This window comes from Chiloscyllium plagiosum, unplaced genomic scaffold (genome assembly GCF_037043375.1).
Source record: "Chiloscyllium plagiosum isolate Xiang-an unplaced genomic scaffold, Cpla_swu_hap1 HiC_scaffold_39, whole genome shotgun sequence".
Lineage (NCBI taxonomy): Eukaryota > Metazoa > Chordata > Chondrichthyes > Orectolobiformes > Hemiscylliidae > Chiloscyllium > Chiloscyllium plagiosum.
The window spans coordinates 15,823,837-15,840,393 of record NW_028270177.1 but is presented as its reverse complement, the minus strand read 5'-3'; the positions used below and the strand labels follow the sequence as shown (position 1 = coordinate 15,840,393).

Genomic DNA, 16,557 nt, shown 5'->3' with positions numbered 1-16,557 from the left:
TGAACAGACTTGAGGCTTCTGAAAAGTGGAGGAGGAGGAGGAGTTGATGTCAGGAGGGGCAGCTCTCTTGTGGATGGAGACTGGGTGGATAGAGCGGTTGGAAGATTGAGCATCTTAAGAATAGTTTACTGTGGTGGTAATTGGAGAGCAGTGCAACCTAATGGATGTACTGGCCTCCCTGCATGTGATTTCATGGTGGTTTCATAGAGTCATACAGCACGGAAACAGACCCTTTGGTCCAACTAGTCGATGTTAAATACAATCCAAAACTAAACTAGTCCCACCTGCCTCCTTCTGGACCTCTCCTTCCAAACATTTCTTATCCGTATACTTATCTAATGGTTTTTTAAATGTTGTAACTGCACCCACATCCACCACTTCCTCTGGAAGTTAATTCCACCCATGAGGGTGGACAGCAAGGCCATCCCCTACCTCTTCCACAATGTAGGGTGCTGAAATGACTGCCAGAGGCTGGTATCCCATCACCAAGTTAGTCCATATTTACACGTGCATAGTACATGGGCTCTGACCAGCCAGCCCCTCGACTGAGGACACTATCTGAAGCTCCTGTTTGTTTTTTTTCTGACATTCCGGTTTTTAAAAATTGATTAATTAATTTTTTTTTTAAAAAAACCCCACACTACCGCCTAACTGCAGTAGTGCTTATTATTATTTGTTTTCCCCCAGCACCCATGGTGTGTGTGTGCAGGTGTGAGACACAGTGAAAGACACAAGGTGCACAAATCTTTATTCAATTTCCACCACCAGGAAGAAAGGAAACACCCGAGTGGCCAGTGACAGAAACTCCTGTTTGCATTTTCTTTTTCTCCACCAGGAAGATAGGAAAACACCCGGGTGACCAGTGACAAACACTGCCCTTCACATCAAAGGGCAGTGCTGTGTGATCAAAACAGTGAGGGGGAGGGTAGGGACTAAATCAAAATAGAGTTGGAGGGAGAAATGATGCACTCCACTCCCTGCAACACTCCTGTTCTTTTTATTTATTTTTTTTCTTTTTCAGTGCTTATTTTTTTCCCCCAGCACCCATGGTGTGTGTGTGCAGGTGTGAGACACAGTGAAAGACACAAGGTGCACAAATCTTTATTCAATTTCCACCACCAGGAAGAAAGGAAACACCCGAGTGGCCAGTGACAGAAACTCCTGTTTGCTTTTTTTTTCTTTTTTCTTTTTTTTCCTTTTTTTTCCTTTTTTTCCTTTTTTTCCTTTTTTTCCTTTAAACCCCCACACTACCACCTAAGTGCGGTAGTGTTTATTTTTTTCCCCAGCACCCATGTTGTGTGTGTGCAGGTGTGAGACACAGTGAAAGTTACAAAGTGCACAAATCTTTATTCAAATTCCACCACCAGGAAGATAGGAAAACACCCGAGTGACCAGTGACAAACACTGCCTTTCACATCAAGGGACAGTGCTGTGTGATCAAAACAGTGAGGGGGAGGGTAGGGACTAAATCAAAATAGAGTTGGAGGGAGAAATGATGCACTCCACTCCCTGCAACACTCCTGTTCTTTTTATTTTTGTTTTCTTTTTTAGTGCTTATTTTTTTCCCCCAGCACCCATGGTGTGTGTGTGCGCAGGTGTGAGACACAGTGAAAGACACAAGGTGCATGAATCTTTATTCAATTTCCACCACCAGGAAGAAAGGAAAACACCCGAGTGACCAGTGACAGAAACTCCTGTTTGCTTTTTTTTTATTGTTTTTATTTGACAAACACTGCCCTTCACATCAAAGGGCAAGCACACCTGTTTTTTTTTAGTGTTGGAGACACTCCAGATTATTTTTTTTTCTTTCTTTTTTTTTAACCCTCACACTACCACCTAAGTGCGGTAGTGCTTATTTTTTCCCCACACACCTGTTTTTTTTTTGCACGAATCTTTATTCAATTTCCACCACCAGGAAGATAGGAAAACACCCGGGTGGCCAGTGACAAACACTGCCCTTCACATCAAAGGGCAGTGCTAAACTCCTGTTTGCATCTGTCAACCAGCACTTTCTGATTGGCCCAGGTTAACAGCCCTGATCAGGGAACTCATTCTCAGTGAGATCCACCTGGCTAACCTCATTCCAACCACTCCAAGTGCCAATTTGAATTTTGAAACTCCGCCCTTTGGAATTAGAGTGTGCACATTTCATGACTGGCAATTTTTTGAAATGGTGCATGCCTGGGATATCAATGCATTGCCCAGAGATGAGAATGTCAGAAGGTTCTGGAATCTGTACTTGTATCATTGCTGAGCGCAGGATTGTGCAAAAGCAATGCAGTGGAGGTGGGATGCCTAATTAATGAGGAGAATGGCATAGAATTGCACAAGAAAAGATACCAGAACACTTGAAGGAAAACCATTCTTGAGATATCACTAAAATGTGGACAATTATTATTTGCTTTTGATGAAAAGGCCTTAAGACATGGGAGCTATTCAGCCCATCACCTCGTTCTGCCGATGGACATGGCCGATATGTTTCTCATCCCCATTTTCCTGCCTTCTCCCTGTAACCCTTGATGCCTGTCCCAATCAAGAACCTTTCCATCTCTGTCTTACTTGAATGGATTATGAAGCCCCATTGCAGTCAACAGAATGAAATGTCAACAGCTGCGTAGCAGACAGCAGATCTGATCTCATCTAGATTGTGCCAGTCTTCTACCTTTTCCTGTTTAGTGGCTCAAGGCTTCAGAACATTATTCTTTTTTGTTACTGCTGTGCTGCAATTTATTCAAGGCTCTTTATCGCTTTGTTTATGCTTTGCTATTTAGTACTACTTAACAATTTGATTGGCAGTCACAATCCTCCTGATTTATCAGAGTCTTTATTGCTTGCACTAAATTCTGTTCTGTTAGCGAGGTGGTGGTGGAGAAGGGGAAAGGTGAAATAGGGCAGTATCAGTACGTTTGACATTAGTTCTACCCAAACACAACACTGCAGAGTACGTTGTGTCTAATTTCATTTGGAGACAGAGATGGAAAAGTGTAGACGTTGTTTCCCTTTGAGATTGATAAACAGCTCAGCTGGGAATGCAGCGAGTTTGCCAGATCAACTTTCCTGTCCTTCTCTCGTTCCTTGGCAGGGGCAGTCCTTCGTTGCTATGGCTGGCCATTTAGTGTGCAGCACTTTGCTATTTTGTATTTGGCACTCATTAAAATTTTTGCATCAGAAAATGGATATCTCCCTTTGTGCCAGAGACAAGTGATGTCAACCTCTGACCTGCCCACAAAAGCAACTGGCCAGTCTTATTCTTCACAATTTCAAAAGGGAGAGAGAGAGAGAGAGAGAGAGAGAAAGGGAGGGAGAGCTCTTGTGCTTCTGTTGTGGAAGTGAAGTACTTTTTCTGTCTCTCTCTGTTGGTTCAAGACCAGAGCAGAAATGACCTCTGCTTCAGGAAATGCAACAGGCTTGGAAATTCTTCTTTCAACACTCAAGGTAAGAAGCCCCTTTCTCGTATTCAGTGAAGTCTCTTTTATGAGCAGATTTATAGGTGTAGCTTTTCTCAACTGCTTCCAATTTCAGAAAAAGTGAACAGTCCTCCTCGAATGCATTAAGTAACACTACCTTTAAATTACTCCAACGTGAGAATGTTTGCACATACTTAAACCTAATCAGGTTTGAATTGTGTATTTGCGTATCGCTCCAGATGACACATTGTTGAAACAGAATAAATTAGGTGGAAATTGCTCAAAATTAATATTATTTATAGAAACAAAATTATGGCCCTATGTTCACTGAGTGAATTAACCATGGTTCTGCTTGTAGGGAAAACTATAATTCCAAATTTCTCTAAACTACCATTCACCTGATTATTTCTACTGAAATTGTTAATTAAGTCTTGCTGGAAGAGACTACTAATCAGCTATTATTGTTTGTTGTGCTTCCTGACAAATTACAAAAGTGGTAAAATAGCTTAAGATTCATTGGCAAATATTTCAGTGAATAATGGCATTAATCTCCACTGGATGGGATGGTAGGAATGACAATAAGAAGAGAGACAGAATTGCTTAGGAATATGATCACTGCAGTTGAGAAGAATGAGGGGGGATCTCATAGAAAGATATAAAATTCCAACAGGAATAGACAGGATAAACACAGGAAGGATGTTCCTGATGACTAGGAGTCCAGAACCAGGGGTTACAGTCTAAGGATGTGGAGTTAAACCATTTTGGACTGAGATGAGGAGAAGTGTCTTTACTCAGAGAGTGGTGGGCCTGTGGAATTCAGAAAGTGCCACAGAAGGTGGTTGAGGCTAAAACATTGAATGTTTTGAAGAAGGAGTTAGACATGGTTCTTCAGGGTAAAGGGATCAAAGGGTGCAGGGCGAAAATGGGAACAGGTTATTGAGTTGGTGAATGGTGGAGCAGGCTCAGAGGGCCGAATGGTCTAGTCCTGCTCCTGTTTTCCAAATTTCGATGTATCCAGTCACCAGTGCTATTTGTCCAATGGCTTTTAACTTTATGGAAACTGTTATGTTATACTGGCCATTATGTTTAATGAATAAACCATATTTATACAGATGTGCTCGTTGTAAACATTGGGGATTGTACATAGATTAAAAACAAGGCCATTTAATCTTTTAATTATGTTCCATTATTCTATTTAATCATGGCTAATGTTAATCTTTACTCCATTTACTAACCTGATCCCTGGATACTTTTACCAGTAAAAATCAATTGATACAGCATGCACATACATTCGACGGAATGAGTTTTGCAAGATAAAGCGTTCCTAATTTCTCTTCTAATCGGTTGAGCTTTAACTTTAAGAATAAGCAAGACCACACATCAGGGCAAGAGGAAGTAAGAGGTGTAGTTACAAGGTATGAATCTTATAATATTTTAATAATGTATTTATTAAATGCAGCATTTTGATGATAAAGATTAACAACTAAAGCTTTAAGGTGCTTGGCAATGGGAGTAGTGTCATAGAGTCATAGAGATGTACAGCATGGAAACAGACCCTTCGGTCCAACCCGTCCATGCCGACCAGATATCCCAACCCAAGTTAGTCTCACCTGCCAGTACCTGGCACATATCCCTCCAAACCCTTCCTATTCATATACCCATCCAAATACCTCTAAATGTTGCAATTGTACCAGCCTCCACCACTTCCTCTGGCAGCTCATTCCATACACGTAACACCCTCTGTGTGAAAAGGTTGCTCTGTCGGTCTCTTTTATATCTTTCCCCTCTCACCATAAACCTATGCCCTCTAGTTCTGGACTCCCTGACCCCAGGGAAAAGACTTTGCCTATTTACCCTATCCATGCCCCTCATAATTTAGTAAACCTCTATAAGGTCTCCCCTCAGCGTCCGACGCTCCAGGGAAAACAGCCCCAGCCTGTTCAGCCTCTCCCTATAGCTCAAATCCTCCAACCCTGGCAACATCCTTGTAAATCTTTTCTGAACCCTTTCAAGTTTCATAACGTCTTTCCAATAGGGAGGAGACCAGAATTGCATGCAATATTCCAACAGTGGCCTAACCAATGTCCTGTACAGCCGCAGCATGACCTCCCAACTCCTGTACTCAATACTCTGACCAATAAAGGAAAGCATACCAAATGCCTTCTTCACTATCCTATCTACCTGCGACTCCACTTTCAAGGAGCTATGAACCTGCACTCCAAGGTCTCTTTGTTCAGCAACACTCCTTAGGACCTTACCGTTAAGTGTATAAGTCCTGCTAAGATTTGCAGTAAAAATGGAAATTACTACAGAAGAGATGCAGACAGAGGGAATATATTTAAATTGTAGCTCAGAAAACAGGTTAACAACTTAAGTAGTTATTGGAAATAGGAGGAACTGGCTGGTACAAATAATTGCAGAGGACGGAATAATTAAATTAGAAACTGAGTAAGACTTGCATTTCCTAACAAAATGAATAAAATGGTGGTTCACAAATTAGTTTTAAAGTTGCACAGATAGGAATGGCTTGTAGAGATCAACAGAATGCTTAGCCAGAAGACAAAAAGCCAGAAGAAAAAGATAGGCAGAAAAAGCCATGAAAAGAATCAAAGGATCTTTCAGTCTCTTGAAATATTATTTGAGTAACCACAAGAGGCTGCAAAGGATAGCAGGGCAACCAGAGAAGGTATGAGGACTGAGGCATCATGAGAAGACAGAAACACCGTGGAAATGCAGAGATTGTGATGAAGCAGCATTGAATCAGTGACTGGAAGCTAAGATGAGCTAAGGGGTGGCGAGGGAAATTAATGAAGGTTGGAAACAAAGAAGGGTTGATGAAGACCAGTGTGAATAGGATTATGGCTGGTCTTGATAGGACCATGGTTCTGGGATATATTTGACTCGATCCTCGGAATGGTGAAACAATGGCTTGAAAGATTACTAAGGGAAAAATGTATGCGTCTTAAAAGAGAAATCATTGCAAAAAAGCAAACTGGATTCTGTCATTGGTCTATCTGAAAAGGAAAACAACAAAAAATTGTGAATCTTGATTTTAAATCCTCCACCATTATTGGCTACACCTTCATTTGCTGAGGCCCCAAAGGCTTATTCTCTCCTCATTCCTCCCCACCTCCAATCCTTGGCGTTCTCTTTGAAGATTACCCTTAAAACCTAACATTTTAGCTTAGCATTTGGTTGCCTATCTCCTTACATTTGGCATGGTGCCATACTTCATTTCAGTGCCTGGAAAAGTTTAATTATGTTAAAGGTGCTGCATAAATATAAATTATTGTTGCTATTGTTTGTACTCATCTGTTTTTTTTTCATAAAACACCAGCTGTTTCTGTAGCTCCTTTCCTCTAACAAGATGAAGGAGTACAATGACAGATTACCTGACTCTGTTTGAATATTTCAGTGAATTTGAGTCAAGTGCACTCACGCAGCAGCTCTGAAATTTTGACTGTTTTGTATTGAATACATTGCAAAAATTCATGGCAAAATGTGTAACTCCTAGCTTCATTTAAAACCATAAGCAGCCTGTGATCAATGCCTGAAACAGTCAGCGAGGGTCCTATTAATTCGAAAACATATGCTCCAAGCTTGTTAACAGGGAGACAATTATGGCAATTTCTGTAATCAATGGAACAATAGAGGCCGATGTCTCTTTTATACCCTCTTGTATAATACTTGAGTTAAAAAGAGACATCCCAAGATAAACAAGACAGAACAGTAGAAATTATGCCTGAAGGAGAAAAAGGATAAGGCAGAGGCAAAGGACCAGCTGCAGAAATATTAGATTGGAATGAAATCATTTTTAATCTAATTTTGGTACACCTGTTGAATGATTTCACTGTCCAATAATCTAGGCCCCCAACTGGAGATGTAAACCATTACAAAGAGCAAACTCATAAAACAGGTTCAATATGTGATAAACCAAGAGAGAACAAGCAAACAGCATGATTACACTGGTCATTGTGTTTCACAATGATTTATCCATGTATGAGATTTTTAGATGCAACTTGTTAAACGAGGAACGCAGCGCAAGTTAACAGAGTAAAAGCTCCTGTTACTAATAGCTTTCTAGGCTAACCCCAAACACAGTTTCTACTTGCCATGAGCCTGTAGCTGCTATTGAGCTGAGAGAGCTGTTCACTGGTTGGCAATCTCAATCAAATGCCACCCAGGTGGTGGCGTGTTACCGTTCACTCCGGGAGCTGGATGTTACTTGCCCCTGTGGGTGTGTTTTGAATGGATGGGATCCAATGTAGACAGGGTGGCTAGCCCACCATCTTCCTCTGTAACACTCCCCTCCCCACCAATATCACCCCCATAATTTAGAGGGTGGACAAATGCTGAAATCAGTAGACCGTTAACCATGTGTAAATAATATTGAAGGGTAGATTGAACTTATTAAAAGCTCAATTGATCCTGATAATATGTTGCCCACGTTCTAAGTATGGCTGCCATGGGCAGCTGGCCTGGGAGACCTTTTCTAAAGATTTATAAAATGGCAGGAAGAAAGGGGGAATACAATCTCAAAAAGCTGTCTTACTGGAGGCATCTCTCCTTTCACCCCAAAGATTCTACCCTCCACTTTCTTCCCACCCCCCAATGATTCCAATGCTCTCCCCTCCAAACCCTCGCTGACCCAGTGCCATAGACATACCTCGCTCCTGGGTCCAGAGTCTTGTTTCTTTTTGGGTCTACCTGCAATAATGTGAGCCACCACTACTGGTGTTGTGGCACTGTTGGTACTGCTGGAGTATTGGCTGGCAGCTCCTGAGGCATCCCAAATAGGCAGCGTTGCTCACCCGCAGTGGTGCGGTGGAGCAGTCAACTCCTACTTTAGTTTTCTGCCCAGGGAATTGTTGGAGATGTGGATAGTGATGGTAGAAGTTCTATCTTCCATTCCAACTCATGGCTGACCAGGAGTCTTACCTGCCTTTGGAAGGATTCTCGACTTGTTTTGGCTATACTCTGAACAAGGGTCTAGATTAGAGTGGTGCTGTAAAAGCACAGCAGTTCAGGCAGCATCCGAGGAGCAGTAAAATCGATGTTTCGGGCAAAAGCCCTTCATCAGGAATACTCTGAACAAACCTACCGTGAGCATCAAGTCCTCCTGGGAGTGGGACATAAGCCTGGTCCTTTTAACTGAGAGGCAGGGACACTGTCTGAAATACCACCAGGCCTCTTACTAAATTGCCCGTAGTGTTAGGTAAGGGGTACATGTAGGGTAATGGGTGGGTTGCGCTTCGGCTGGTTGGTGTGGACTTGTTGGGCCGAAGGGCCTGTTTCCACACTGTAATGGAATGTAATGTAATCTAATCTAATCTAATCTAAACAATAAGTGGATAGAGTCATAGAGCCATAGAGATATACAGCATGGAAACAGACCCTTCGGTCCAACCTGTCCATGCCGACCAGATATCCCAGCCAAATCTAGTCCCACCTGCTAGCACCCAGCCCATATCCCTCCAAACCCTTCCTATTGATATACCCATCTAAATGCCTCTTAAATGTTGCAATTGTACCAGCCTCCACCACATCCTCTGGCAGCTCATTCCATACATGCACCACCCTCTGCATGAAAATGTTGCCCCTTAGGTCTCTTTTATATCTTTCCCCTCTCACCCTAAACCTATGCCCTCTAGTTCTGGACTCCCCGATCCCGGGGAAGAGACTTTGTCTATTTATCCTATCCATGCCTCTCATAATTTAGTGAACCTCTATAAGGTCACCCCTCAGCCTCCAGTACTCCAGGTAAAACAGCCCCAGCCTGTTCAGCCTTATGCAATGCAATATGGCTGGTTCTGTTTATTTATGTTGATCACCTTTCTCAACAGCAGAAGTTTGCAAATCCAAAAAGCAGCCATGACACCTGCCAAACTTAAAAATTCAGCTAAAACTGGTCAATGTTTCATTTGAAAAACTCAGCACAAATGCCCAATAACCCTTGGAACAATCTTGACACATCAAAGCAAGAAATTATACAAACTTTGTAATTTGAGAAGTGGGTATACACAATATTCTTTTATGTGGACAGTAGGGATGAAAGGAGTTATGCAAATAAAAGCCCCCAAAAATCAAAACATTAAAGGAAGGTTGGATGCTTCCTCAGCTAATTTTGAATTTTAACATTAAAAGTTGTATCTCAATTGATTTTGATAACTTTTGCATTCAACAATTAATAACCATCCCAGTTATGAAAGAAATAAAGCAACACATGGAATTTCAACAGCACTACGACATAAGACCACTTGTGTGTTCCCAGCTAAGAAATGTATGCTGCCCTTGTTGCCCTAGTTCAGTGACACTATGTACACAATCCATCTCTTCATCACCTTGTAGAGAAATTGTCACCTCCAACCTGATATTCATGTTAGCATTGGTCTTCACCTTCCCAATCATTTCAATGTGTTTTTTCTCCTACAAGCCAGTTAAAAGACACCTCTTCCATTTGGCCTTACATTATTTCCCTTCACTTCAGACTTCATGCCTACCCTCTTCCATCTTGCCCCATCCTAAGCACCGATTATACCTTTACTCCTCTGTCCACTAATTTGTTTCTGCCTTTTCCTTCAGCCTTTCTTTATCAAATTTCCACTTCACTCTACTTGTCTCCCATTCAGTACAACCTATTTCACGCCTCCATCCTCCACTTGCCTTCACTCTTCCACAAGCATTCACTCAACTCTTTTTAATTTATCATCTGTTCCAGTGGTGACACAACACTGTCAGCACAAATAGCCAGATTGAACTCTTTGGATACTGTAGTTGGAAGTTCCCATCCTAGACAAAGTTACCACCACCAGCATTTAGAAGCTGCAATCCCGGGCATTAGCGCAGAGACTGGCCAAGTTATGGAGACCTGTCTAGTCCAGCAGCTTGAGAACTACTTGAAAAAATTGGGACCCAGCTAGTTGCTGTCACTAAATGTTGATGCAATGCCAAAATGTTTGTGTTTTTGAATATAAAAATATGTCCATTAGAAAACCTTTGTCAACACACAAATTGATCAGCAGATTGGTAAATTGGTGTAAAATAGATAAATATCCATCAGGAAAATACTTAGAGAGCTGTGCAGCAAGAGTGAAGAAGCCGGATCAATTGATTACCTCAGTTAGATTGATGGACTGAATGGCCTCCATCTCTAATGTATTCTATAATTCAAAACTCAATTGCTCTCTGGTTGTCTGGAGAGTGCTAAGAGACATATTTCTGAACGTACTTCCCTCGTATCATTGCATGTTTTACGATGAACAAAGCTGCAAAATTTGCAGCTTATTGACAGTCTGAAATTAGGCAACGCACTATTTCAAAGATAGTTGGCCTGCACGGAATGTGAGTACTTTGTTGGCTGGTCTCCAGAGGCCAGCAATTATATATTTGTTGTGGTTGCAGTTTATTCTCAATCTAAAAGCTGATTAAGGTTGTTCTGGGTGAGAGGTTGTTCTGCTTTGAATGCCAGGTGATGAGCCTAAAGTCTGTGACAGTCAACTGACCATTATACAAAGTCAATTCAAATAAGTCTTGGGTAAGTTTTAGAGAAAAGGGCATGTAGGTAAATGGTACCAAGGCTTCAAAATGTTGAATGTAAATGCACATTCTGGTTTTTCTAATCAGACTCTGTGTACAAAAGACCAATTATTTTAAAAATATACTGTTGGCATGGCAATCACTCATTTTAGAAACAGATCAATTTAAACATTTACAACATTTAAAAGACATTTGGACAGGTACAGGGTTTTGAAAGATTTAGATGGATATAGGCCAAATGCAGGCAAATGGGACTAGTTCAATTTAAGAAATCTGGTCAGCATGGACGAGTTGGGCCAAAGGGCCTGTTTTTGTATGACTCTATAACGGCAATGAAAAAAAGCAAAAAACAAATATATGTCAATGAGGGCAAATGTCAGAATGCTGATTGAAACAGTGACCTGGAGCCAATTTCTATTGTCCCACTGGAAAGAAAAACTTGCATTTACATAGCACCTTTCACATCCACTGGCCATCCTAAAGCACAAATATAGCCAATGAAATACTTTTATAGTCTGTTGTATGTGGGTAATGTGATTGCTGTGTGTGGGAATAAGCAATGTGAAAATGGCCAGATAATTTGTTTATTTTGTGTTGGTTGAGGGGCAAATATTGACCAGGGCTTTAGAGATAACTCCTGTGATCTTCTTTGAGATAGCCCTGTGGGATCTTTAATCGTGAGGGCAGAATTGGCTTTAGTTTAAAGTTTCATCTGAAACACAACACATCCATCAGAGGAGCATTCCTTAAGTATTACACTGCAATGTTAGCCTTGATCTTAGTTCTGGAGTGGTTCTTGAACTCACAGCCCTCTGACTTAGAGGAGAAGTGTTGCCATCTGAGCTGCATCTAATAAACAGCAAGCTCATTAATTGTATCCTATACCATGGGTTCATTGCATAAAAGGCATAGGTCAAACACAATCCTGTTTAGGTTTCATGTTTTTTGTCTATTTTGTTGTAGAGTTCGTATGACGTGCAAAATACTCTCAGCATCCTGCAAATTCTGGATGAATTGCTATCGGCAGGTAAGTATGTGCCACAAAATTCAATTGCTGTTCATTACTTGCATGGAAATTCTGGTTGAAAGCTGTCACAGTTAGTGTCGTTTAGGTTGAATAATTTTGTTTTATCACTTTCTCCTGAGCCTTTTCTTTCATTTCTGTGAGCTGAGATGGGAATTGTACATGTCTCCAACAATGCAGTTTCATAATTATGAAAGTGACTGTGGTTAGTAATTCCCCATGTATGGGAAGTATCTGGCATTCATTCAATATATTCCCTGGTAGCACATTTGAGACTGGAACTCACATCCTATCACTCTCAGGACAGCTGGCTGCAACTGCAGTCCACAGTCCCACTGTTCCATGCTTTGATCTCTTTACAGTAGCCTGTCCCCTAATTTTAGTTCGCAAAATGGTTTCAGTTCACTGATCTGATATTAATGAAGTTGATGGTGTGGAAAGGTATGTTCACCTTACTGTGTCTTTGCAGTCTCAGTACATAGCCAGGAAATGTTAATTATTTCACCAACCTTATCATTCAGTATTGCTGGACTTACAGACCAAATTTTGAAAGCCGTTTACCTAAAAGAAGAATATTAAACAAAATAAAGGATTATCTGTCTGAACTTCTCCCATTTCCTGATTGCAGATTTCCCACATCGCACATTGCTATATGACTTAGCATGAGAATAGTTGAGGACACTGCTTCCTCTCTGTGCTAGCAAGCTGAGATAAGAAATTCATTGCTCTGAGCTCTCCAGTGTATATCTTGTTCCATGTGGGAAACTTACCTTATCCTGCGTAACCACATGTGCAGGAGGGCTCCTCAGATACAGCAGCTTGAAGCCTGGGTTTTGGAGATTGTACAGTCACTGATGCCTTTCCTAAGGTGGTAAATTTGTAGGTGACATGTTTATAGGTGTGTTCACCTGTGGCTTAAGGAGAGAGGGAATGGAGGAACACTAGGCATTTGAGAAGGGCGGAGGGGTTGTACGTGTGTCGCTGAGTATACTTCACCTTCTAACCAGTGTTCAATTCTAAATAATGATATAAGTACAGGCTCATCTTGGGAGTGCAGCCAGAAAGCACTACAATTGGCCTAAGCTGTACATGGAGGGGAGCGCAAAGAAAGCTGGGAGAGCAATAGCTACAGGAGATTTGATATTAGGGGAACAGAGAGGCATTTTAGGGGCCACAGATGTAAATCCAGGTTGCTTTCCCGGTTGCTAGGGTCAAGCAAGTCATTAAACAGTTGCAGAGCACCCTGTCAGAGATGGTGATGGTCATGGTCTATGACCAGGGAGACAGAGCCCTATGGTCGTGAAGTCATAATTTAGAATGCTAGGCAGGAAATTAGCAAGCAGGACCTCAGAGTAAATCTCTAAATTACTAAATAGAAATAGTAAATAAATAAATCTCCACTAAATCTTTACTAAATAAATCTCTAAATGGAAATAGGAGAATGAGGTGGGTGAATGTGTGTGACTGAAGTGATTGAACAGAAGGAAAGGCTTTCTATTCTTGGAATGATGTGACCAGCTATCTGCGTGAATGGATTGAATGGGTTGAGGAAGGGCTTATGCCGGAAACGTTGACTCTCCTGCTCCACGGACGCTGCGTGACCTGCTGTGCTTTTCCAACACCACACTCTCGATATCTGTGGGATTGGACTGAAAGGGTTGCACAAGCAGAGCTGGGATCTGTTGTTTTGTGGGCCAATTTGTTTGTGCTATTTGAAAGAGTTAAACCAAACTTGGCAGGGGAATGGGAACCAGGACCAAATCTTAGAGAGGAATACCAACATTCTACAATAGAAAATATTAGGTGATTCAGAGTAATGGATAAGTAATAAAGTCTAAATTAGTGTTCCTGTGCATGTATATGAATGTGTGGAGTGTGGTAAATAAGATTGGTGAGTGTCAGGAGCAGGTAGCCATTTGGATGTATAGCCTATAGCATAAATGGAGACCTAGCTCAAAGAGAGACAGGAACTAGATAGTAAACATACCTGGATACAAGGTGTTCTAGAGACATAGAGAAATAAGTATCTGGGAAGAGAAGTCTGAATGTTGTGGATTTGTTTGGTATCCCTTTTTTGAAGAAGTATGATATCATTTAGATTTGGTTCTGGGACACATTTAGGGAAGGTAGGCCATAAGATGTCGGAGCATTTAGCCCATTGAGTCTGCTGTGCCTGTCAGTGAGTTCATGGCTGATCTGGCAATCCTCAACTCGACTTTCCTGCTTTTTCTTTAAACCTTTGATTCCCTGGCTGATTTAAAAAGCTGTCTGTCTTGGCCTTGAACATACTTAACAACACAGCCTTGACAGCCCTCTGCGTGAAAGAAATCCATGTATTCACTACCCTCAGAGAACAAATTCTTCCTCATTGTTGTCTTAAATGTGTGATCTCTTAGTCTGAGATTGTGGCCTCTGGATCTAAACAGAAGTGGGTACTGAAGGGCTTTTGCCTGAAATGTTGGTTTTCCTGCTTCTCAGATGCTGCCTGACTTGCTGTGCTTTTCCAGCACCACTCTAATCTTGCTTCTGGTTCTAAACCCTCCCACAAAGGGACAAATCTTTTCCGCATCCACCTTTCATCCTAAGAATCTTTGCATGTTTCAAAAATGTTGCCTCTGTAAATTCAGGTTCAACCTGCTGAACATCTCCTCTGAGACAGGTCAGGTGCCTTTAGAATTGTTAAAAGTAGGCATAAATGTGCGTAAAAGTGTATAGTCTCATTGTAAAGCTGTCAAATAACTGTCAAAGCTGTCAACCATCAGTCAGGGGTTATTAAGACTGTCAAGGCATTTTAAGTAAATACAGTCCCTTCAATCTTTGAAAGACATGTCATTAAAGTCTAAAAGAAGACTGTAATCTATTTTACTCTATCCGTTGACATAAGCCTAAAGATTTCCATCACTGGATTAATGCTGCATGACTGATTTCACAAAGAATTGATTACTAGATTTTGGCCTTATTGATGCGGAATTATGAATTTATTGCTTGTTCCATTAGAATGAAATGGTTGTTTTGATAAGACCTGATTGAGGCAAAGAAATTCAAAAGTGGTAAATATGTTTTTCTGAATATGAATATTTTTCTCAATGCAATGAAGTCTGCAATTCAGTTCCTTTATTTAATAGAATTTTATTTCTCCTCATGTGTGCATGGATCCTGAGGTTTCCCTATGGTGGATACATAGTCCTCAGGATATTAAGGGAAAGGGAAATAGGTGCTGGGTGAGGGCGAGGGTAGTCACGAGTTAGCGATAAGTTGGCATTGGCTTTAATGTGTCTGGGATTGGTTACAGAGACTGGCATGGAGGTTATGGAAGGGTCTAAGAGTGAAGAGATGTTCTGTTCATAATTCAGAATGGGGTATGTGCAGGGCTATGATACGTTAGGTGGAATATGTTGCACAGCTGGTGCATGGGGAGCACGTGGGGGTGAGGGCTTGAGGAATGCTTTATGTGTTAATCTCTCTTTTTAACCAATGGACACAATGCCAGAGCCCTGTGCTAGTCTGTATGCCAGCTCACATTTGGGAATCCTCCTCAAGTCTTCATTGGTTACTCTCTCCAATTCTAATCCAGCCTTCCCTTGCATCAAAAACTGGAAGCTTGGCCATTCATTTCTAAACATCTCTTCACTCTTAGGCCCTCCCACAATCTCCATGTCAGCCTCTGTAACCTGTAACCCTGACCCATTGAAGTGCATGCTAACTTATCGCTAACTCATGACAATTCACGCCCTCAACCAGCACCTATTCCCCTTTCCCTTAACAAACTGAGGACTATGTATCCACCATAGTGAGACCTCAGGATCCATGCACACATGAGGAGAAATGACGTTCTATTAAATAAAGGAACTGGACTGTAGACTTCATTGCATTGGGGAAAAATATTCACATTCAGAAAAACATATTTAGGTTTGCAGAGCCAGGACCTCTCCTGTGTCTCTGTACCCAGTCTGGGAATGAGAATCCAAAGTGCATTCCTCCAAAGCCCCAGAAAGGTTTTGGAGGAATTGGGTTGTAAATGACTATGCTATAAAAGAACAGGAGGGGGGAACAGGTCATTGGTTGTATAGCCTCCAGTCAAAAAAATGCACCGATCCCAGGAGATTTGTTCTGGCATGGCCAGGGGCAACAAGTATCATCAGAACAGGATTTACTCCTAGCAGTGGGTTGAACAAATTCTCCAAAAACTGAGGAAAGTGACGAGCCATGGACGTGCTTTGTAACATGGAGGTATATTAACTCATTGGAAGCTAGGCGCACCTGTGACCCGTTTGCTAAAAGACAGTAATTCTGTGAAGAGTGTAATCAGCACTGAGTATAAAAAGGGATTGTTCTTCTCTGATGTTTGAAATATAAGTTGCCTCGTAAAGGAAAAACAGTGTCTCGGCATTAAAGCTTTTAGCCATTTGTTACATTAAATGCTTTAAAATGTAAAATCTAGCTGTGGTGTTATTTCTTTCTAAACATTACCAGTCTCTATGAAGATCATAGCAACATAAATTATTGCAAGTGGTGGAAAGGGTTGGAAAGTAGTTCATAAAGCATACAGACGTTATTAATAGGAGTACTGTATAGAGTACAAAAGCAGGG

At 41.4% G+C, this 16,557-nt stretch overlaps 1 protein-coding gene across 4 annotated transcripts in view; it reads left to right on the top strand.

The window, feature by feature from the left end:
• Positions 1–3,087: 3,087 nt before the first annotated feature.
• The window catches only part of agbl1 (AGBL carboxypeptidase 1), a 246,003-nt gene continuing 232,533 nt past the window's right edge, over positions 3,088–16,557 (top strand). Inside the window, exons 1-2 of one of the 4 annotated variants that reach the window (XM_087981474.1) lie at positions 3,088–3,435; positions 11,907–11,970. In XM_087981474.1, coding sequence (XP_087837600.1) covers positions 3,379–3,435; positions 11,907–11,970 — 121 coding nt within the window. In that variant the 5' untranslated portion in view covers positions 3,088–3,378. The remainder of the gene's footprint in view (positions 3,436–11,906; positions 11,971–16,557) is intronic. The other 3 variants (XR_015753858.1, XM_043677060.2, XM_087981473.1) reach the window with 3 other exon arrangements.